A 22,833-nucleotide genomic window follows, 5' to 3' on the forward strand; every position below is an offset into this window, starting at 1 on the left:
AAAGAGGGCTGGAATGAAACAAAGGGAAGGACAATTTAGGCAGAAAGGGGCCCGCTGCTGCCCACACTAAAGTCAATCCATTTTTCTAGTGACCTCAGTGGCTGCATCCAATACCTGGAAAAGCTTCCTGGCAGCAAGATCTATTAGACTGTGTAATGGGGCGGGGGTAGCCGCTCCATCGGTTGGGACATTTAAAAGCAAACTTGACACAACTCTAGGGAATCTGCTGTAGGGGAGAGTTCTGCCCAGGCTTGGATTGGCTCCTGGAACATTACCACCCAATGGAACTTTGCCGCCTTTGTGATTGTATAAGACAAGCCGCGCCCCCTTAGTAACGGGTTCTGATAAGGATGGCAGCCTTATCAGCAGAGGGGGTAAGGAGAGTCTGTCAGCTTCAGGTAAGGATAGCTGTCATTCATTCAGGTGTGTCAAAGCAGCCCGGAAATACTGAGAGGTCAGAGCCATTAGGTCAAATCCTACTCTAGGCAATACTGGTGGAAATTCCAAAGAACCTCATTGACACTAGTGGGAGCTACTCCAGATTTACCTCTCTGAGCTCAGAAGCTGGGTCTTTAACGCCACAGCACAGCCGGGGCTCAGCGGAGTTAGCTCTGAACCTCAGCACAGCACCCACCAGGTGTCTCTGTGATGCTGACAGTCCTTTCCCTCCGCCTCTTTCTGGCCCCCAGACCTGCTCTCTTTCTCTTCTTTTCACCTTCAGAATCAGATGAGGGTTTATACCCCCTCCCATTGCAATACTGAGTGAGGGGAACAAAAGGTTAGATCCCTGCATGCCACACCGTTACAAGGCCCACACCTCCTTCTAAGCATCTGGGAATTAGAAGTGTTGCTGAAATGGCCTATATCAGCTCTGGGAAATTTATGGCTGGCCATTGTACACTTGGCCTCAAACCAAAGGGCAGTTTATGGCAGGTAGAACTGAGACAACAGAAGAGGAAATATGCGGATCCTGCCCTTCGCTCCCACTGGGCACTCAGCACCCCGCAGGGTTCGGACCCATGGATTTGACTCCCACAAAGACACTGGGCTGCAGCCTGTTGCTGGATGGCTGCAGTGATGCGGCAAATCTCTCCTGCTGCAGGACCAACCCTATAAGGGTCAGGAAGGAACTTTGCCGTTTCCATGATTGCGCCTTTAGACATATTCCTGAGCAAGGAGTGGGGTGGAAGCTGCACCAACCCAGGAATCGCCTTGAGGCACAATTCCCTCCCCACGCCAGGGAGAAAGTACCTCACAGTGACTTGAAAGAGTGCTTGTACCAGGCCGGCTACTCCGACCTACTATGGGGGGATGCGGGTTGGAGCCAAGGCTCTACCCAATTTCCCACCCAGCCACACCTATCCACAGAGCAGAGGCTGTGAGCTGCACCAGACCGCGACCTGAAACCCAGCTAGGCCAAGCAAGGGTCGGAGGGGACATGGGGGTGGGTGGCTGTGACTCCCCCACTTGGCCCAGTAAAGCCCCCAGTCACTTTCTGAGAGCTGCTTGCTCCCCTCTGATGTGGGATATCAGACATGACAGACCAAGCAAGTGCCTGCATCCCCCGCCATTCCCCCGCCACTTGCGTTTATGTCTCTGTGCCAGAGGGAAGAAGGGCGCCAGTGCCTGCGAGAGCTCCTGCGATGGGAGGAGTTTGATGATGTGAGGGATCTGAGGCACAGCATAGAGCTCGACAGTCTTTACAACAGCATTGTGTTCGCCGTGGAGAAAGGGCTCTCCTGGCCTGCAGTCGTGGAAGCAGGAAAGCTTGCAGAAGAGCTGTTGAACGAAACCAAAGGTGCGTCCTAGCGATGGGAACTGCCTCCAGCTTCCTGCTTCTCCTGTCTGTCTCTCCCCGGTGTAAATCAGAAGCATGGAAGGCAGTGCTATTACACTGGGGTGAAACTGGTGCAAGGAGAATCAAGCCCTAAATGTTTGGGGGGAGGGGGTTAATATTTGGTGGGTCAGTTGTCCCCATGCAGCCCCCTCGTGACGAGACTTGAACACAGGGTTCCAGGAGAGGGTTCCACTGAACTCGCATTTCTTGAGCTTTGCACAGAGATGCTTTTGCATAGAGATGGTTTTGGCAGAGTCTCTCCAAGACAATGTGCACATGATGACTGTGGCAGTGCTGACTTTTGGAGAAAACGAGGCTGTCGTCCAGGTAAATGATGACAAATTAGTCCAGGATGTCCCTAAAGATGTTATTTATGAAATGCTGGAAGGTCACCAGGGCACTGCACAACCCAAACAGCATGACCAAATATTCAAAGTGACCACAGCTGGTACGGAACGTGATCTTCCATTCCTCTCCTTCTCAGATCCTCCCCAGGTTATAAGCTCCATGGAGGTCCAAATTTGTGAAGACCTTGACAGAAAGGAGTCTTTTGAATAGGTCATTAATAAATGCTAAGGGGTACTGGTTCAGATTATAATCTTGTTCAGAGTTTGGTAGTCCACACAAGGCCAGAGGAAGCCTTCTTTCTTTGCCATGAAGAAGCTCAAGTCCCCGGCTTGAGACGTGGAGGGGTGAATGAACCCTGCAGGTTTTCCTTGAGATATCTACTGGGTGCCTGTAGTTCCGATTCAGAGAAGGAGTAAATCACCCGAAGGAAACCTCTGCCTCCAGCTGGAGGCCAGCATGGCTGTGCCAGGGTGGCAGGGTGTCTGCTTTCTTTTTGTCAAACATGTTGGCAGAGTGATGATATTTAACAGGAATCCCTAGAGCTGTTGGGGGGGGAAGGGGGGTCATGGGGCTTGCCAGGGTCACCTTTGGATCCCCTCTTTGCCGCTCTGAATTCTCTGGATTCAAGTAAGCTGCAAAGGGCTGGTGGTCCCTTGTCAGCTCTTGGGAAACAGGATTGCTGCCTGATTGCCACTGGATGCATGGATCAAGGGCAATGAGCCAGGGGACGACAATGACAACTGATGAATTTGGTGCACAAATTAGCGCAAACTGGAGGATTTCAAAGGGTAGTTACCTCTAAGGGCGCTGTCTTGTGGGTGACCGGTTCTGGCAGAAGGAGTGACCCATCCATGGACTCCGCTAACTCAGGAGGGTCCTTGCACTGGGTGGGGAGCTTGTGTGCTACTGCTTGGCTGAACTCCAGATCCATGAAGTTGCCTGAGGCACCCAAGTCCACCAGCGATTCTAGGTTGGTATCAGGCATCACAGGGTGCCGGAGAGGGAGTTGGAGATGTGTTGGATGCTGATTGGCCATCACCAGGGTACTGGCAGACAAGTGTTGGTGTGGACTGTTGGGGAGAGGAGAACAGCAGGGCTGGGGCTTGACATTTCCTGATGAGGGCACAGATCGGATCTTGGCATGGAAGCTCAATGCAAAGTCTCCTGGTTCCCCACAATATAGACACAGGCCTGATGCCTGGTGTCAATATTTCTCTATGTGGGGGAGGCAGGGCCAAACCTGATCGACTTGCATGAGTTTGGGCGATGGAGAAGGGACTGATATGGAGGGGGGCCAGACCGGCAGGGCTGGCAAGAGCCAGAAGGCCCATCTTTTTTCTTGGCGGCGTTCAGTCAGGCTATTGTCAATCTTGATGCTTAGCTCAGCGAAGATATCCAGGCCAGATGGGGATTCCACCCAGGCCCGTTCATCTTTAAGATCATTGTTCAGGCGGAGCCAGAAATGATAACACTGGGCAGCCTCGTTCCACTCAGTGTCTGCTACCGAGCGTTGGAACGCCGCTGCATATTTAGCAGCTGGCCGGCCTCCCTGCCGCAAGGCCTGAAGTGCGGCTTTGGCTGGACGCTTGCAACTCCGGACGTCGAAATCACTTCCACAGCTCAAACAAAGTCCTCAAATTGTCCCCGAAGCCGGCTTGATTTTCCCAGGCGTGGAAACACCCCCGTCAGGGCCACCCCCATAAGCAGGCTGATAATCAGTCCTGCTTGGGCTTGGTCAGTGGGGCATGCCTGCGGGCGGAGCAGAAATAGGAGCCGACACTGATTTAGGAACCCCCAACATTTGTTGCAATCACTATTGAACTTGTCAGGCACAGGGAGCAGGGGTCCGCACTGCAGTCAGCATGAGTTGAGCTTGCAGGCCCATGTTCTGCGCTTGCAGGGTGGCACCCTGAGCCTGCAAGGTCTGTAGGGGTCCCACTCGCTCCATCAGAGAGATACTGGCCTTTGTGTTAGCTCTAGTTCCCTTATTATTTGTGTTTTCTTTGGGGGCTGCTCACACTGTCAGAGACCAGGATGTGGGCAGTCGCGCCAAGTGGTTGGAGCAGGAATTGGTAGCCAGGAATAGGAACCGAGGGTCAAGCCAGGATCAAAGGCCAGATGCCAGAGCCAAGGGGGAGAGCTGAAGCCAGGAATGGGAGCTGAAGGTCAGTCAGGTTATCTGGAGCAAGGTAGGAGCAGGGCTGGGCCCAAGGCAGGTGCTATCGCAGCCATGGGCGAATGCTTTGAGCAGCCTCCGAACTGCTGCTGCTGGGCTTAAGAGCTGGCCTGCTGACTCCTCCCACCATTCAGGCAGTGTGGCCAAGGCTGGAACGAGGCCAGGAACAAGCAGACGCAGGGCCTACTGCAGCCTTGTGCTTTGTGCAGCCAGTGCCCTGCTGATCTAAAGAGCAGGTCTACTGATCCCCCTCAGCCAATCGGGGGTTTGGCCAATCAAGCAGCTCAGGTGGGGCCCAGCTGAACTCATTAGGCTGTCTCTGATTAACAAGCTAGCTGCGGGTCCTTACTCCTGCCACACAGGCGCAAACCACTAGTGTAAATGTCGCCTGACTAGTTTTCTTCCCACACAAGTGTCTAGATTTGGCACTGGCCCCCTCTGGTGGCCTTTGGCAAGTCACCTAACTTCCCTGTCTCTGAGTCCCCCCTCTGGAAAACAGGGATATTGACCGAACAAGAGGAGTGAAGATTAATCAGATAATGGTTCCATTCGGGCCCATCGTTTACACGGGTGTAACCCCACTGGGGTCCCCTCCGGGATCACCAGCATTGCACTGGTGTAACTGAGGGGAGAATTGACCCCAGTGCCATGTTAGGGCCTGATGCATCATCCACCAAAGACAATGAGTCTTTACAACGGGCCTCAGCTTGGACCTCTAGAACCTGATCCTATAAGGCACCCTGAACCGCCATTGACGTCAGCGTGCTCCAAGGGCATTCAGCTCTTTGCAGGATCAAGCCCCGTTGTCACCTGTCCATCCCAGCCATTGCTTGCCTTGCTTTTAACATGCAAATGCATGTGTTTCAGGCATAGCTTTCAGCTGAGCTACTTTGCCCTGGAAGGTGCACGGTGCCTCTTGCTACATGCATTATTTTGGTGACCTTAACATCATCCTCCGCAGGTTTGTGTCATTTTTTTTTTTTTGCCCCCACTGTGCTGCCAAGAAACAAATTAGAGCTAATACTGTCCTTGTTTGCTTATGAGATAATACGTTCAGTTCACACCATTTAGGCGTGTCGTTGTGTTTGTTTAGCACAAGATTTAAGCAGAGATGGACTCGGGCCAAAAAGTTTGGATCCGGATCTCATTTGAACTTTCTCAAATCCTTTCTTTATATCTGGGGTTTCAGGGTTGAATTCCACCCCCTTTAGTTCTAGGGCTTGTCCTACACTCGTCCACGCAAAGGATGAGTGATCTCCCCCCCACACACACACTTCCCACTCTAGAGGCTGTACAGGGCCAGATTCTCCTCACACAACTGATTTTATACCAGTCTAAGTCTCCTGACTTCAGCCGAGTTGCTTCTGATTCACATCAGCATACATGAGAGGGGGAATCAGATCTAGAATAAGCTGAGAGTGTCAGATCCCTTCCTCCTTCATGTCATAATAATTAATGGAGATATCCCATCTCCTAGAACTGGAAGGGACCTTGAAAGATCATCGAGTCCAGCCCCCTGCCTTCACTAGCAGGACCAAGTACAGATTTTTGCCCCAGATCCCTAAGTGGCCCCCCCTCAAGGATTGAACTCACAACCCTGGGTTTAGCAGGCCAATGCTCAAACCACTGAGCTATCCCTCCCCCCATGTCCCTTTAATGAAGAGCAGCAGATGAAGGAAGGAACGGATGGTAACAGGGGCGTCAGAAGGGGGGACAGGGGGCTATGCCCCCCCACTTTTTACCAGCTGTAAGGGTGAGTGACGGGGGGAGGGGGCGGAGAGGAGTGAGTGGGGGGCGGGGTCTTGGGGGGGAAGAGGCAGCACCGGGGCAGGCCCTCGGGGGAAGGGGCGGTGCAGAGGCGGGGCCTTGACTGGAAGTGCAACACAGGGGTTGGGCCACAGTTCAGGCATCAGTGCCCCCCCACACACACACTTTTAGGGAGCTTCCAGTGCTCCTGGGCGGTAAAGCCACAGTGACATAGTTAGACAGGCCGTCGTTACGCAACAGTCAGACAAAGGGACAGTTTTCCTACCTTCCATTCTGGGAAGCACAGGGGTAAGGGTCTGGGGAGGGGGCATCTAACCATCATGGGGCACCTGGGTGTTTCACCTCACATCCCAGTCACTTATAGTCCCTCTCTTCTCCGTGCAAGGTGATCAGAGCCACCCACGTGCCTTGGGATGAAAGAGAGAACAGAGCTCCCTCGGGGATGCCTGGATAGGATACAAACCTACCAGCTACAAAGCGTGGCCGTTGCGTTCCCTGCTTCGCAATGTTGGGCATTAGAATGTTTACGCTTTTAATGCACTCACTAAATAACTGCCCGTTTGTATGACTGACCGTAAAGCCGATGCCTCTGGGTGTATGGCATTTAGGGCCTACGTGGTGCTGAGTACCACCTCCAAGGAGCTGAGCAGCCTCCTCCGCCAATGAGCAAATGGGAGCTGAGGGTGCGCTGCACGTCCCCATATCTGGCCTGTGACGGGTGAGTCGGTGAGGATGGGGACAATCAGAGATTGCTAGCTGTTTACTTATGAGCTAATCATGCTGGTGCACATAGTTTGAGGTGGGTCATGTTTGCATAATGCTGGTTTCGAAGGCCTCACTGTTGTTGTCATAGTAGCCAACTTGTTTGCACTACACGTTTATTCTGCACATTCGCTCTGGGCTTGAAGAAAGTTCTGCAGGCCACTCGGGTTTGGGCTTTTGGGGTAGCACAGTGTGAATGACAGCCTAGCAAAACCATGTCACATAGAAGGTGAAATTCACCTCGTGCCAGGGACCAGCTCCAGGCCTATGCACTCCTTGCAACTCACATATGCCAAGAGCTTAAGTGGGACTTAAGAACTGCATAGGCCAGTTCTGATTCCTCTGTGTATGGGTGAATTTTATTATTTGTATTACTGTAGCACCTACGAGTCCCCATTACGGACCAGGACCCCATTGTGCTAGGGGCTGTACAAAGATGGTCCCTGCCTCAAGGAGTTTCCAGTCTGAGTAATTCACTCAGAATTGGCTGCCTTTCAATGGTGTCCTAGTTATTGCCATACAACACCCGCGATCGTAATATTGATTCTCAATCGAGCCTTATGAGACAGATTCTATTTGGGACATCCATGGCTTCTTAGCAATTAGATTAAGTTTAATTAAAACATCACAAACAAATTAAATTTTCCTTTGCAGGGTGGGGAAGAGCCATGGGGTATTATAATAAAGTAGCAACCCATTCTCAGTTTTCCCTGCCAATTCACAGGGGAAGGAGCTGTGCTGCGTAGTTTATAATCAGCCCTGCTGAATAATGGATAGGGAGCTAATGATAGATTGAAATCTTGCAAAAGAGACAGTGTGCACCAGGAGTTAATCTCCAGAACTAACTCTTTGTGGAAAAAACAAACAAAAACTCATTTCAGGGTGAGGAGCCCAAACTTTGACACTGATGGAAAATGCTGCTTTTATAAACTAAGACTGTGGTAGAAATATTGTTAAGACCATTTCCATCAGTATGTTAGCTGCGAAAGCTTAACTATGTTATTTGTTATTTAGACAGTGCCAATATTGTGCTCCGTGCGTTACAGATAGCAAGAAGATTCCGCACTGCCTTGCTCCTTTGTGAGGTCACCAATGCCTGTGCAACATGGGTGTAAAATGCTGGTGCGAGTGGAGAATTCTGATATGGGAGCGTTGCCTCATTTGCACAGGTGTAAACGACTGCTCAAGGTGCAAGGCAGTGGAGAAGCAGGCCCAAGGTCCTCTGCCCTGATCTAAATAGCCAGCTTGCAGGCCAAGGATGGTGCATTGAAAAGCAAAGTGTCCCAGCAGTGACGTTTCACGCCTGTTTGGTTAGTTGCATATGTTTTGTTCCTGTTTTCTATTGTCTTTTTAACTCTTCTTTCAAGGGGGATTCAGGATTATGGACTACCTGGAAGAAGCGTTGGGGGGATTTGAAGGTGGAGGTGTGGTGGATGAAGGAGAAAGTAGGGGTACGGTGAACAGGATCAGAGGCAGAGGGGGCCTCTTGGACTCGGGCATGCAGATGGGAGTGGGAGAAGGGTTGGTTCCTCATGCAGCCTTAGGCAGAGTGGAGTGGTTAAGGGGTAGTGAAAAGAGACAAGAGCAGAGAGGTAGGGAGGTGTTATGTTGTGCATGGCCATAAGGCAAGGACTAGGGACCCACTCCAAAGCCCACAAAAGTCAATAAAAACAACAAGGAGTCTGGTGGCACCTTTCCTTCACGGGACTTTGGATCATGCCTTCGGAGTGGAAGGTTGGGGAGGTAACAGAGAGATCTGAAGAGGGAGGGGATGTGCTTGGCAAGGGGAAAGACTGTGGGAACAGCATACAAGATGGATTGGGGGAATCCCCCGAAAAGGATGTTGATACATTTGAGAGGGTTCAGAGAAGAGCCACAAAAATGATTAAAGGATTAGAAAACTGCCGTATAGTGATAGATTCAAAGAAGTCAATCTATTTAGCGTAACAAAGAGAAGCCAAAGGGTTGGCTTGATTACCGTCAATCAGTACATAGCTGGGGAATAAATATTTGATAATATGTTCTTCGGTCTAGCTGAGAAAGGTATAACACAATCCAATGGCTGGAAGCTGGAGCTAGACAAATTCAGACTGGAAATAAGGCATACATTCTTAACAGTCAGAGTAATTAACCATTGGAACAACTTACCAAGGGTGGTGGTGGATTCTCCATCACTGGCCATTTTTAAATCAAGATTGGATGTTTTTTTAACTACCGGTATATACTTTGGGAATCACTCTGGTGCAGTTCTCTGGCCTGTGTTAGACAGGAGGTCAGATTGGATGATCACAATGGTCCCTTTCTGGCCTGGGATTTGATGAATCTTTGAAAAGGGGAGAGCTGGGGTGGCGAGAGAGGAGGCAGTCTTGGTAGCTAGGTGAAAGGGAATGTCTGCTGCCTTCTTTTGCAATCCCAGCCAAATCCCCATCAACCTCTGAAATGAAAAATGCAAAGGCTTATTTGTTTTCCTTTATATACAAAGATTAGGGCTGTGCACACAAAGCCCGGGAGAGAAGGTTTGCAGGAGAGGGAAGGGCAGAGACACCTTCCTACACCAGGACACAGTCTGCAAAGGAAGGCTAGGCTTCCTCAGGGCAGCATTCTGGCACCTTGTAAGTGTCACTTTGCTGCCACTTCACAGTGACCATCTCTCCCCTACACCCCCCCGCCCCAGTATGTGCCTGAACCAGAGCCCACTGAAGTCAGTGGAAAGAGCTCAGAACTTCTAAGGATCCTCCACCCTTCCCAGTTTCTAATGTGGCTGCAGCTTGCTCCCCGCAGCTCTCCAGGAGAGCCCAACACTTCCTGTAGCTCTCCACTCACCCTGCAGCTCCCGTTCTGCCCCCTGGCCCTCTGTGCATTGCATGGCTCCCTCTCTCCTTCAGATCACACCTCCTCCACAGGCAGTGGCTGCTCCCTGTACAAGGATGTATTGCTCCAGGTGGATATGGCTAGAACTAGGGCCCAGACGCACAAGGGGACTTCAAGTATCAGAGGGGTAGCCGTGTTAGTCTGAATCTGTAAAAAGCAACAGAGGGTCCTGTGGCACCTTTAAGAAGTGAGGTTCTTACCCACGAAAGCTTATGCTCCCAATACTTCTGTTAGTCTTAAAGGTGCCACAGGACCCTCTGTTGCTTTTTACAAGGGGACTTCGGCATTGCAGCACTGACCACCATGGCACCTTGCTAATCACAGGAACAACAGTGAAATCCACAAAGCCTGAGTTAAGCACCTAGGCTCCCGGTATAATGAATGGCCAGAGAGAGGTGCCTTAGAATGCAATCCACAAAAGATCCACCTCTGTCAAGGTGGCTAGACAGAGAGCCACCTTGCTAGCCAATGGGAGATGCCAACAACAGAGGTGTACCCTAAGCTACGCCCCTCTCACCGAGATAGGCGTCTAAGTCCAGGCTGCAGGGAAGTGCCTATCTCTGTTTGCAATCCATGAACCTTTCTAGTAGTTATAGTCTCTTAGCTGTACCTGGATGGAGTGACTCACACTCCCTCTCTAAACTCCCTGACAAAACTCCCTTGTTTTCTAGCTCAGAGGACACCAGCACACAGCTATACCTTGTTATCACATTAATGCAGGCATTCATACAAACTGAGGGGGGAGGGATAGCTCAGTGGTTTGAGCATTGGCTTGTTAAACCCAGAATTGTGAGTTCAATCCTTGAGGGACGGGGGGATTGGGGGCAAAAATCTGTCTGGGGATTGGTCCTGCTTTGAGCAGGGGGTTGGACTACATGACCTCCTGAGGTCCCTTCCAACCCTGATATTCTATGAACAGGAACCCATCTTCTGGACTCAGGTACCTAAGTAGTTACTTGCAGGAGGAGGAAAAGGTGGTGGTACCCACCTTATAATTTTTGGCCCAGTGGTTACAGCACTCACCTGAGATATAGGAGACCCAGATTCAATTCTACCCTCTGCCTGATGGGGAGAAAGGATTTGAACAGAGGTCTCTCACTTGTCAGGGGAATGCTCTAACCACTGGGCTAAAAATTATAATGGGGGGAATTTTGTGGATCACAGCAGAGCCAAAAACTGGGACTTAAGCCCCTACGTCTGGGGTTTAGGCACCCTAACTACCTCAGTGGATTGGGACCTAAATGCCTTGCAGCTGGTTTTGCTCTCACTCCAGTGTAACTCCATTGGCTTCACTGGAGTGGCTGTAGATTTACACCCATGTAAGTGACATCAGAATCCGCTCCCGGGTGCCCGATACCCACTCATGTGCCTGGGTGCTGTGCGGGGCAGCTGTTAACGTGGTGTAAGAATGCTGGATGTGGCTGGGGAGACCAGTGGGCAGACTCCATCGTGCAAGGGAGGGCACCGGACTTCAGGTAGCAGCAGGCTGCTGTCAGCGCCTGGCTGTAATTGCTGTTGTGCTGGAGTGATGGAACATTTAGCTAGAAATCATTGCATGGTTAAACACAAGCTGGCTATGCCCTAATGAGAAGAACAACACAGGCCTAACATACAGCCGAATTTGGCTCCTCATAGACAGACATGCTGTGCATGTCCGTAGGGAGCTGCCACCCTTGCATATCCCAGCTGGAATGGCCCAGATCCTCTATGGTGAGGTGCTGATACTCCACAACTTGCTAGTACCCCCAGATCCTGAGCAGTCCAAATGAGAAAACTTTAGTAGCAGCAGAACCGTCCAGGCAGATATGGGGGGGGGGATGATTGGGAGGGTCAATGCTGACTCCAGTTCTCTTTCCAGTCCAGCTCTCCTTTTCCGGTAGCATCTTGGTGCTATTAATCACTGCCCCTAAATATAGACTTCCCTTCAGTAAAACTTTGGCCTCTCCACTCCTACTGTTTTCCTGAAGGTCTTGATCCAGAAACAATGTGATCAGAGTCTATTCTCAGTTACACCAGTGTAACTCCAGAGTAACTCCACTAGCTACTCCAGATTTACAGCGGTGTAACTGAGCCCCCTATGGGCTTGGGCTTGTGAAATAACCCTGAAACCACTCTTTAACTGAAGCTGGTGGACCTAATTCGGAACTCATTCATACCAGTGTAATCACAGGCCTGATTTACATGTTATTTCAGCTTCATGGATACATAGATTGTAAGCTCTCTGGGGCAGGATCATCTCTTTGTTCTGTGTTTGTACAGCCCCTTGCGCAGTGGGGTTCTGGCCCATGACTGTGGTCCTAGACTCTGCTGCAATACAAATAATAATAATTATCATAATAATGGTCACTCTGAGAGGAAGGATCATCTTGTGGTGAAAACGCTGGCCAGGGGCTTCAAAGGTCTGGGTTCAATTTCCTGGCCCTGTCACAGGCGCCGTGTGTGATGCACAACTCTCCAACAGACCCCGATTCTCATTTAGACTGGGAGCACTTAACACAGGGGCGGGCAAACATTTTGGCCTGAGGGCCGCCTCGGGTTTCAGAAATTGTATGGAGGGCTGGTTAGGGGAGGGAGTCGTGGCCCGTCCCCCACCCCCTATCTGCCCCCCCCCAGACTCCCATCCAACCCCCCCATTCCCTGACTGCCCCCCCGGGACCCCTGCTCCCCCCCGCTCCCTGTCCCCGACCACCCCTGAAACCCCTGCCCCTGACTGCCCCCTGCCGCCCCATCCAACCCCTCCTCTCATTCCTGACTGCCCCCCCAGGACCCCTGCCCCATCCAACCTCCCCTTCCTCCTGTCCCCTGACCGCCCCCCAAGCCCCCGCCCCTGACTGCCCCCTGCCGCCCCATCCAACCCCTCCTCTCATTCCTGACTGCCCCCCCAGGACCCCTGCCCCATCCAACCTCCCCTTCCTCCTGTCCCCTGACCGCCCCCCAAGCCCCCGCCCCTGACTGCCCCCCACTGCCCCATCTAACCCCTCCTCTCATTTCTGACCCCCATTCAACCCCCCTGTTCCCCGACCCCTATCCACACCCCCACCCCTTGACCACTCTCCCGAACTCCCCTGCCCTCTATCCAACCCCCCCCTCCCCGCTCCCTGCCCCCCTTACCGCGCTGCCTGGAGCACTGGTGGCTGGCCTGTCTGGAGCCAGCCAGGCTGTCACCACCGCGCAGCACAGAGCACTGGGTCAGGCCGGGCTCTGCAGCTGCGCTGCCAGGAGCTCGCAGCCCCGCTGCCCAGAGCATTGCGCCGGCGGCGCGATGAGCTGAGGCTGCGGGGGAGGGGGAACAGCAGGGGAGGGGCCGGGGGCGAGCCTCCCAGGCCAGGAGCTCAGGGGCCGGGCAGGAGGGTCCCGCGGGCCAGATGTGGCCCACGGGCCGTAGTTTGCCCACCTCTGACTTAACACCACTTTGGTAGCGTAAAGTGGTTTTTAAGTCACGTTACCAGCTGCCTGCCAGAACTGGGTAAAGGGGTCTTAGTGCAAATGAGAACGAGGCTCTCTGTGCCTGCGTAACATGGGAATAAGAACAATGCTTCCTTTCTCTCACCTGTTGCCTGTCTTGTCTGTTTAAATTCTGAGTGCTTCCTGGCACTGATTAGGGATCTGTCTACAAGCAGTACAGTGACACGACTACGATGCAGCTATGCCATAGTAGCTGTAGTAAACCCACCTCCACTAGGGGCAGTAGCTAGGTCAATGGAAGGATTCTATTCTGGGCTTAGGTTGGTTTGTCTACCCTGCTTTTATGTCAGCATAATTGATGTCGCTCAGGGGAGTGAATAAATCACCCCTCTGTGACATAAGTTACACCAACATAAGCGCCGGTGCGAACAGTGCTGTGTCGGCGGGAGAGCATCTCCGGCTGCATAGCTATTGCTGCTCGCAGGGGCTGTAGTAGTTAAGCCAATGGGACAGCGCCCTGCCGTCGGCTTAGAGCAGCTACATTAGAGAGCTTATAACGGCACAGTGGGTGCTGCTGTAAACTCTCTTGTGTAGCCGTAGCCTTAGGGATGTGATTTTTTTACCCCCCCCCCCCCCTTGAGCGACATAGCTAGGTCAAGCTACGTTTTAGGTGTAGCCCAGGTCTCAACGTGCATGCAGTGCCTAATGTTACCACTGGACTCTCTAGTTGCTACTGTAATATTAATACACATTTTGCCCACTCCCTGCTTGCTGTGGAGTGAAATCTATGCCAAGGGCTTCTGAATTTGATGTGTTCTTCATTATTTGGCTTCTCCCTTGACATATATAAACACTATAACAAATGATCTAGGTCTATACACTCCCCTTAGGGCCATTTTATCAAGAGGGCCAATTTTGCACATGGCCCCATTCATGGGGGCAAAACCTGCATTAGCATGAGGCATCTGGACAGTCAAAGCCCTTACTAGTATCATCACCACTGCAGTTCAAACCTTTGTGAAGGAATAACACGCAGTCACTCGTCATTCTAAGTGCTGGGACAATGGTGTATTTGATCTCCCTATCAGCCAGTTCAGTGTAGACTCACGTGAGTTTCCTGAAGCATTTGGCTACAGTCTTGCCGTCCATTGCCTGAGTCAGCTGGCGAGACTGGGAATCTCATGAGCCAGATCTCTTCACCCCAATGACTTTACTTCCCAGGGCTCCACCTACTTTTACTCCAGCTGGTGTCATTCACTCTCAGACTTGTCATTGTTGACTTTGAGGAAGTGTAATCCACACACCCCCTGGGTGTGGTGTTCTGTCCCATCTAGTGGCGCTGAGACCACTTAAAGAGAGAGAGATAAAATGACTCTGCTCTACAGCCTTAGCTAACAGGCAGTTGGCTTTTAGCTCATGCGGTAGAGGCTCATGCCATAGGCACCGACTTCCCCGCTTTCCCCTGGGTGCTCACCCCCTCCCTCTGCCCCCGGCCCCGCCCCCACTCCACCCCTTTCATGCCACCCCGCCCCTGCCCCACCCCTATTCCAACCCCTTCCCAAAGTCCCCGCCCCGGCCCCGCCTCTTCCCCGCCTCCTCCCCTGAGCGCACCACATTTCCGCTGCTCCCCCTCCCTCCCAGCACGCCGCCAAACAGCTATGTCTTTTTGTTCTGCATTTGTACAGCGCCTGGCACAATAGAGCCCTGGTCCCTGGCTGGGCTCCTAGGCGCTGTGGTAACACATGTAATAAATAACAACAGCAGCACTCAATGTGACCTCAAAGGCAATTCAACAAGAGGTGTGAGTGTGCACTGCAGAATCAGTAGGTGCAGAACCAGCCCTTGATCTGTTACAACTCTACCCTGATATAACGCGACCCGATATACACGAATTCGGATCTAATGTGGTAAAGCAGTGCTCCGGGGGGGCGGGGGGCTGCGCACTCCGGGGGATCAAAGCAAGTTTCACCTCTAATGCGGTAAGATTTTTTGGCTCCCGAGGACAGCGTTATATCGAGGTAGAGGTGTATATGTGTCTGTCCCAAAAATTCCCCTTCCCTCATGTAGCTGATTCAAGGGCATAGCAACACCATCACAGTGTAAAATACTGGAGTGGGGTTATCCCAATAGGATCATCATCAAACTGGAACGGGTACAGAGAAGGGCCACTAGGATCAAACTGGAACGGGTACAGAGAAGGGCCACTAGGATGATCCGAGGAATGGAAAACCTTTGCTATGAAAGGAGACTCGAGGAGCTCGGTTTGTTTAGCCTAACCAAAAGAAGGCTGAGGGGGGATATGATTGCTCTCTTTAAATATATCAAAGGGATTAATACCAAGGAGGGAGAGGAATTATTTCAGCTCAGTACTAATGTGGACACGAGAACGAATGGATATAACCTGGCCGTGGGGAAGTTTAGGCTTGAAATTAGACGAAGGTTTCTAACCGTCAGAGGGGTGAAATTTTGGAACAGCCTTCCGAGGGAAACGGTGGGGGCGAAAGACCTCTCTGGCTTCAAGATTAGGCTTGATAAGTTTATGGAGGGAATGGTTTGACGGGATAACGTGATTTTAGTCAATTAGGCATTAACGAGCCATCGTGGGTAAAATGAGGGTCCGGCTGTAGAATCTTGCCTGTATGCTCGGGGTTCTACTGATCGCCATATTTGGGGTCGGGAAGGAATTTTCCTCCAGGGTAGATTGGCAGAGGCCCTGGAGGTTTTTCGCCTTCCTCCGCAGCATAGGGCAGGGGTCGCAGGCTGGAGGATTCTGTTGTGGGTGGGTCAACTTTTGTGGCCTGCATCATGCAGGAGGTCAGACTAGATGACCATATTGGTCCCTTCTGACCTTAAAGTCTATGAGTCTATGAGTCTATGAGTCTGCCAAAAACATTTGTCAAACCGTTTCATTTGTTGTAAACTTCCGGGATGAGTTGCAGCCCTTCTTGTATAACTCAGTATCATCCTTCAACCCGAGCTGTGGTGTCCTGTAAAATGCAGCCCCGTGGGTCTAACACGGCTTTGTAAACAACAGCCCTGAAGAAACAGCGGCTTCCCATCTTTCCCCCGTGACAAGATCAGTGTGGGATAATATCAATTTATTTCCCCCCCAACCAAATATTGGTTGGTGCCAATCACCTCATCCTTTAAACAGCAAAATGCCATTCTGATTGCTACCAGAACCTTGTAGGGGTTACTTAGGAAACATTTTCTTTTCGTTTCTTTCCAGGTTTACCCGTTTCTCAGGCCATCTGTGTCCTAAAGGATAAACTCGTGGCGTGTGAGCCAAAGCTGAGTCCATTCAAACCGTGTGTCTTGTGTGAATACTTCTATCACACGCTCATCAGGCACTACCAGCTCTACCAGTTTGTGCTGTGTCGGGAGAGAGACGTCGAACAGACGTCTGCCCACCTAGAAATCTGTGTGCCACCACAGCCTCTGCCGCTGATGGCAGGCATCGATGCTGAAGTCTGGCACTATCAGCAGCAGCTGGCTGCCCTCTCAGCCGCTGAGGTCCAAAAACGTACCAACATGCTGCTCCTCCGAGAGACGCTACACCTGGAGAGGGAGCATATGTTGCAAAGAGCGTATGATGATCTGAAATTGCGAGCCGAGATCCTAGACAGACAGGTAACACTGTAGTAGTTGTAGAGAAACGGGCACTTCATACTGAAAGGGATGCAGTGCGCTCCACAGGCGAGGATACTACAAGTCAGGAGACCTGGATTCGGCTTCTGGCTCTGCCACTGATTCACATTGTGACCTTGGGATGTCACTTCACCTTCTGTGGCCTCAATTGTCACCAGCCCCTGGGACAATGTTACCCAGAGACATGCCTGGGGTGGCCAGGAATCCATGGCACATGCATGGAGGTTCTTCCTATTTATGATGATCCTTAGGTATTTTGACATGAGTTGAAAGAAGAACAGGAGTACTTGTGGCACCTTAGAGACTAACAAATTTATTAGAGCATAAGCTTTCGTGGGCTACAGCCCACTTCTTCGGATGCATATAGAGTGAAACATATATTGAGGAGATATATATACACACATACAGAGAGCATGAACAAGTGGGAGTTGTCTTACCAACTCTGAGAGGCCAATTAAGTAAGAGAAAAAAACTTTTGAAGTGATAATCAAAATAGCTCAGTACAGACAGTTTGATAAGAAGTGTGAGAATACTTACAAGGGGAGATAGATTCAATATTTGTAATGGCTCAGCCATTCCCAGTCCTTATTCAATCCTGAGTTGATTGTATCTAGTTTGCATATCAATTCCAGCTCAGCAGTCTCTCGTTGGAGTCTCTGTCCACATATCTATTCAAGTGACATCATCATAGGGCCTAATCACATCAGCCATACCATCAGGGGCTCGTTCACCTGCACATCTACCAATGTGATATATGCCATCATGTGCCAGCAATGCCCCTCTGCCATGTACATTGGCCAAACCGGACAGTCTCTACGCAAAAGAATTAATGGACACAAATCTGACATCAGGAATCATAATACTCAAAAACCAGTGGGAGAACACTTTAACCTGTCTGGCCATTCAATGACAGACCTGCGGGTGGCTATCTTACAACAGAAAAACTTCAAAAACAGACTCCAACGAGAGACTGCTGAGCTGGAATTGATATGCAAACTAGATACAATCAACTCAGGATTGAATAAGGACTGGGACTGGCTGAGCCATTACAAACATTGAATCTATCTCCCCTTGTAAGTATTCTCACACTTCTTATCAAACTGTCTGTACTGAGCTATCTCGATTATCACTTCAAAAGTTTTTTTCTCTTACTTAATTGGCCTCTCAGAGTTGGTAAGACAACTCCCACCTGTTCATGCTCTCTGTATGTGTGTATATATATATCTCCTCAATATATGTTTCACTCTATATGCATCCGAAGAAGTGGGCTGTAGCCCACGAAAGCTTATGCTCTAATAAATTTGTTAGTCTCTAAGGTGCCACAAGTACTCCTGTTCTTTTTGCGGATACAGACTAACACGGCTGCTACTCTGAAACATAGCAGGAGCTGTTGGGATTGAGCAAGAGTTGAGTAATGCAGTATGGGAAGTGGAGTTACCTCTGCTCCTCTGGGTAGTTGACTCCTGCACAAGAGGTGCTGGGCATGTGACTTGCTCCTGCAAAGTAACCCTGCCTATCCCAGTACAAGGTCAGGCTTCACCTAGGGTATGTTTAAACTGCAATGCAAGCCCAGGGTTAGCGGGACTTGAGTCAGTGGACCCTGGGTTAGCGAAATCAGGGCTTGAGTGTCTCCACTGATTGTCAACCCTAGGTTAAGAATTTTCTAACTCACACTTGAACCCGGGACTCTGATGTCCACACTGCAGCATGCAGCCTTGAGTCAAACCACCCGTATCCCAGACTCCCTAGCATCCTCCCAAAACATAGCCACTCTAGCTCTTTGACCGTAGTACAATGTAGGAAAAGTTAGCAGTCCACCCTGCACATTACAGGAAGTTTGAACAGCCCGCCAACACATCCTGCCATGCAGGCATTTTGGTCTGTGTGCTCCCACCAACCAGACCCGGCAACGTGAAGAAGTCATCTCGCTTGCGCTTTCATTCCTGGTTCAGGAAACAGGCAGGGCTTCCAGGAGATGCTGGCGGGCATTTTGGCAGAGTTTTCTGACCTACCGAAGGCACCTAACAGACCTTCTGATGGAGCAGGAGAAGGAGAACACAGACATGGCTGACTCGAACTGGTGATGTTGCTCACCATGCTCGGTAGAGCCGCTCATGCTCCCTACATAGACTGGCACTTCTGGAGCAGGGCCACAAGCACAGACTGGTGGGACCGCATCCTCTGGCAGACCTGGAATGATAAGTGGTGGGTGCAGAACTTTTGCATGAAGAAAGCTATCTTTCTGGAGCTTTGTGAGTGGTTTGCCTCTACCCTCCAGCATAAAGATACCCTCATGAGGGCAGCCTTGCCAGTTCAGAAGTGGGTCGCTATAACCATCTGGAAGCTGGCTACCCCGGACTGCTACTGGTCTGTGGGCAACCAGTGTGGTATTGGAAAGTCGACTGTTGGTAAAGCGGTGGTGGAGGTTTCTGAGGCGACCAGGGGTGTGGTTTACCCCAAGGTGGCCGGCATAAAAGATATTCCTGAAGTAACTGCTGGCTTTGAGAGAATGGGGCATCCAAACCAGGACCATTGATGGAACACGTGCCCATCATTTGCCCTCCTCAAGGAGCACATGAGTACATAAACCACAAAGGGTACTATCAGGGCCGGCTCTAGGTTTTTTGCCGCCCCAAGCAAAAAAAATTTTGCCTGCCCCCCGTCCCAGCCCTGGGCTCCTCACCGGACCCCCCTGCTGCCCCAGCCCTGGGCTCTTCCCCCCCACCCACACCCCCTGACACCCCAGCTCTGGGCTCCCTCATTCCCCCCCACCATTGCCCCCACACACACCTCCTGCCGCCCCAGCCCTGGGCTCTCTCCCCCCCCACCTGCACCCTCCTTCCGCCGCAGCCCTGGGTCACTGGTAACTCGCTCCCACGGCAGGTCATTCAGCAGGAATTTTGGATGTGCACAGAACACAGACAGGACTGGTTCCCATATGGTTACAGAACTGCAGTAAAGTGGAACAATTTTCAGCTTGTGTGATTGAAGGATATCTGGATGCATATTATAAGACTGTCCTACATAAATGAAGAAAAGTTGAGGTGCCTTTATTATTCTTTTGTTCCTCTCTTTCTTTCTATGGGGAATTTGCCAATGCAATATCACTGTCTTCCTTTTAAACAAACAAACAAACAAACAAACAAACAAACAAGGCAATGGCTGTTGAAAATAGCAATTCCAGTCCTAATAACCACTGGGAAGCATTTCTTGCTCAATTTTATCCTACTTTTTCTACAGCAAGTTACAGTGGATCAGTATATTTGATTTGGGAGAAATGAAGTAACAGCTGCCCAAACTGAGCTTGAGCACTCCTGAATTTGGAGGTGTTCAAATCTGGAAGGCAGGTGCTGGGCGGGGGGGGGGGGGGGGGAAGAGGGCTGTGGCTCTGCGGGGGAGCACGGCAGCATGTATGCAGCAGTGTATCTGGCGCTGCGTGAAGCCAGACACGCTGGTCTGAGTGGCACGGTAAGGGGGCAGGAGGGTTGGATGGGGCGGAGGTTTGGAGGGGGCAGTCAGGGGCAGGGAGAAGGGGGGTTAGATGGGTCAGGGGTTGGGGGGGCAGTCAGGGGACAGGCAGCGGTTGGATAGGCATGGGAGTCCTGGGAGTTTGTCAGGGGACAGGTAGGGGGTGGGGTCCTGGGGGGAAGTTGGGGGGGGTCTCAGGAGGGGGCAGTTGGGGACAAGGAGAAGGGAGGCTTAGATGGGGGTGGGATCCTGGGGGGCAGTTAGGGGCAGGGGTCCCGGGGGGGGGGGTGATCAGGGGACAGGGAGCAGAGGGGGTTGGATGGGTTGGGGTTTCTGTGGGGGGCAGTCGGAGGGAGTGGATGGGGGCAGGGTGGGGCTGCTCCCTCCCCGTGGAGTGTCCTATTTTTTGAATGTTAAAATATGGTATCCCTGCTCACAGTGCAGCTCTCCATTCACTGCAGCATGAGGTCTCAACTACCTCACTCCCTCCCCCTCTTTCCTGTTGGTAGTGGCCAAGGGAATGCTGGGAAATGTAGTTCTTTCCCTGCTCCAGGGCTGGCTCTATAGGCAGGGAGCTAACCAAGGAACTACAGGTCCCAGGGCCCCCTGTTGGTTCTCAGCTCCCATGCTGGATCCCTGCCGCCCCTGCAAATGGGCTGCCCCAAGCACATGCTTGCTTTGCTGGTGCCTAGAGCCGCCCCTGGGTACTACTCCATCGGTATGCAGGTCCTCATGGACAACAGCGCTTGATTTATGAATGTTAACATGGGCTGCACTAGAAAAGTTTGTGATGCCGGGATTTTTCGCCAATAGGGAGTCAACATTTACAGACAAGCTGGGATGCTATTCCCACCAAATGACACTGTCAAAAACGACATTCCCATCCTTGTTCTGGGGGATCCTGCATACCCCCTTTTGCATTGGCTTATGAAACCTTATCCTGGTATCAGAGGACCTGGCAAAAGAAGGTTTAATTACATGCTCAGCTGGTGTAGAATGGTTGTTGTATGTGCATTTGGCAGATTGAAATCTCATTGGAGATGTCTCCAGACCCATTCGATCATCAATGCTCTGTGCATTACTGCGGCTTGCTGTGCTCTTCACAATCTTTGTGAAGGCAGAGATGAGCCATGTGTTTACCTTTATTATTTGAAATACACATTGTCTGATGGGATGCAGTGATAGCCATACAATTTCTTGATAAAATAAAACACAGTGTTACAACCAAACCTTTAAAAAAAAAAGTGCACGAACAAGTGCAAACAGTGAAACCATGTATAATATAGAAACCACCTACTGTTTCATGTCTCTTCCCCGCCCCCGTTCTTTGTGCTGGCCGCCGCTTCCCACCTGGAGCGGCAAACCGCAGCCAATGGGAGCCGTGATCGGCAGAACCTGCGGACGCGGCAGGTAAACAAACCGGCCCGGCCCACCAGGGTGCTTACCCTGGCGGGCCAAAGATTGCCGATCCCTGGTGTAAACAAATCCAGTCCACACAGATATCTGTTAAACTTCTCACATGCCCATACACTTGCCAGGCACTCCTTTTCAATCTGTGCATATCGTTTTTCTGCTTCTGTGAATGTGCGAAAACAAAATGCAACTGGCTTCCACTCAGAGCCATGCTGTTGGAACAATACACCACCTAGGTCATTGCTGCTTGTATCCACACTGACCATGGTGGGCCTGTTCACATCGTAGGGCTTGAGAACTGGAGCTGTTGAGATAATTTATTTTACCTTTTTTGAAGGCAATTTCTTGATTTGACTCCCAAAGCCAAGTTATGTTGGACTTTAACAGTTCATTCCATGGTTTCGTCACTGTAGAAAGGTCTTGTAGGTATTGACCAAGGTAATTTACCATCCCCAGTATTCTGGCACAGTAGTTGGTGCTTTCAATTCTCAAATTGCTTTTACTTTCTCATGGCTAGGAGTGATTCCCTCTTTGTTTATTGTCTGTCATAAAAACTTGATTTGGGGTAGGCATAAAACACATTTTTTCTTGTTCAGCTGCAGACCAGACTGACTGATTAGGCTTAGGATGTCACTGAGGGTTTTGGTGTGTTATTCCATTGAAGAGCCATATATCAGAATATCATCCATGAAAACTACAGCTCCATTTGTGATTGTTCACAGTTCTGGCATCTTTCTTTGGAAAATGTCAGGAGCACTGGTACTCCCAAAAGGTAATCCTCAAAAGCAAAATCTCCCAAAGGGTGTGATAAGTGAAGTCAGTTTAGCACTTTCTTTGGCTAAAGGAATTTGCCAGAATCCACTCCAGGTATCCAGGTTGGAGAATACTGTAGCTCCTTTCACTTTGGGGAGGGAATTATCCAGTGTTGGGAGGTTAGATTTTTCTCTCACGGTTGTGCGTCATTAAAATCCACACAGATTGATATTTTCTTTTTATCTCATTGGGGCATACCATGCTGTTGGTTCAGAGATTTTCTTGATTCCATTCTCTTAGACTCCCTTTCCACTGTATGAAGTAATGGGATAGGAATCCTCAGAGGTATATGTACACTATATGGTTCCGCATTGTCTCTTAAGGT

The 22,833-nt window shown here is 50.8% G+C and overlaps 1 protein-coding gene across 1 annotated transcript in view; it reads left to right on the forward strand.

The window, feature by feature from the left end:
* Positions 1 to 350: 350 nt before the first annotated feature.
* The window catches only part of C3H8orf74 (chromosome 3 C8orf74 homolog), a 30,658-nt gene continuing 8,175 nt past the window's right edge, over positions 351 to 22,833 (forward strand). The window contains exons 1-3 of the mRNA XM_065400669.1: positions 351 to 398; positions 1,606 to 1,798; positions 16,396 to 16,796. Coding sequence (XP_065256741.1) covers positions 351 to 398; positions 1,606 to 1,798; positions 16,396 to 16,796 — 642 coding nt within the window. The remainder of the gene's footprint in view (positions 399 to 1,605; positions 1,799 to 16,395; positions 16,797 to 22,833) is intronic.

Source organism: Emys orbicularis, chromosome 3 (assembly GCF_028017835.1).
Source record: "Emys orbicularis isolate rEmyOrb1 chromosome 3, rEmyOrb1.hap1, whole genome shotgun sequence".
Classification (NCBI taxonomy): Eukaryota; Metazoa; Chordata; order Testudines; family Emydidae; genus Emys; species Emys orbicularis.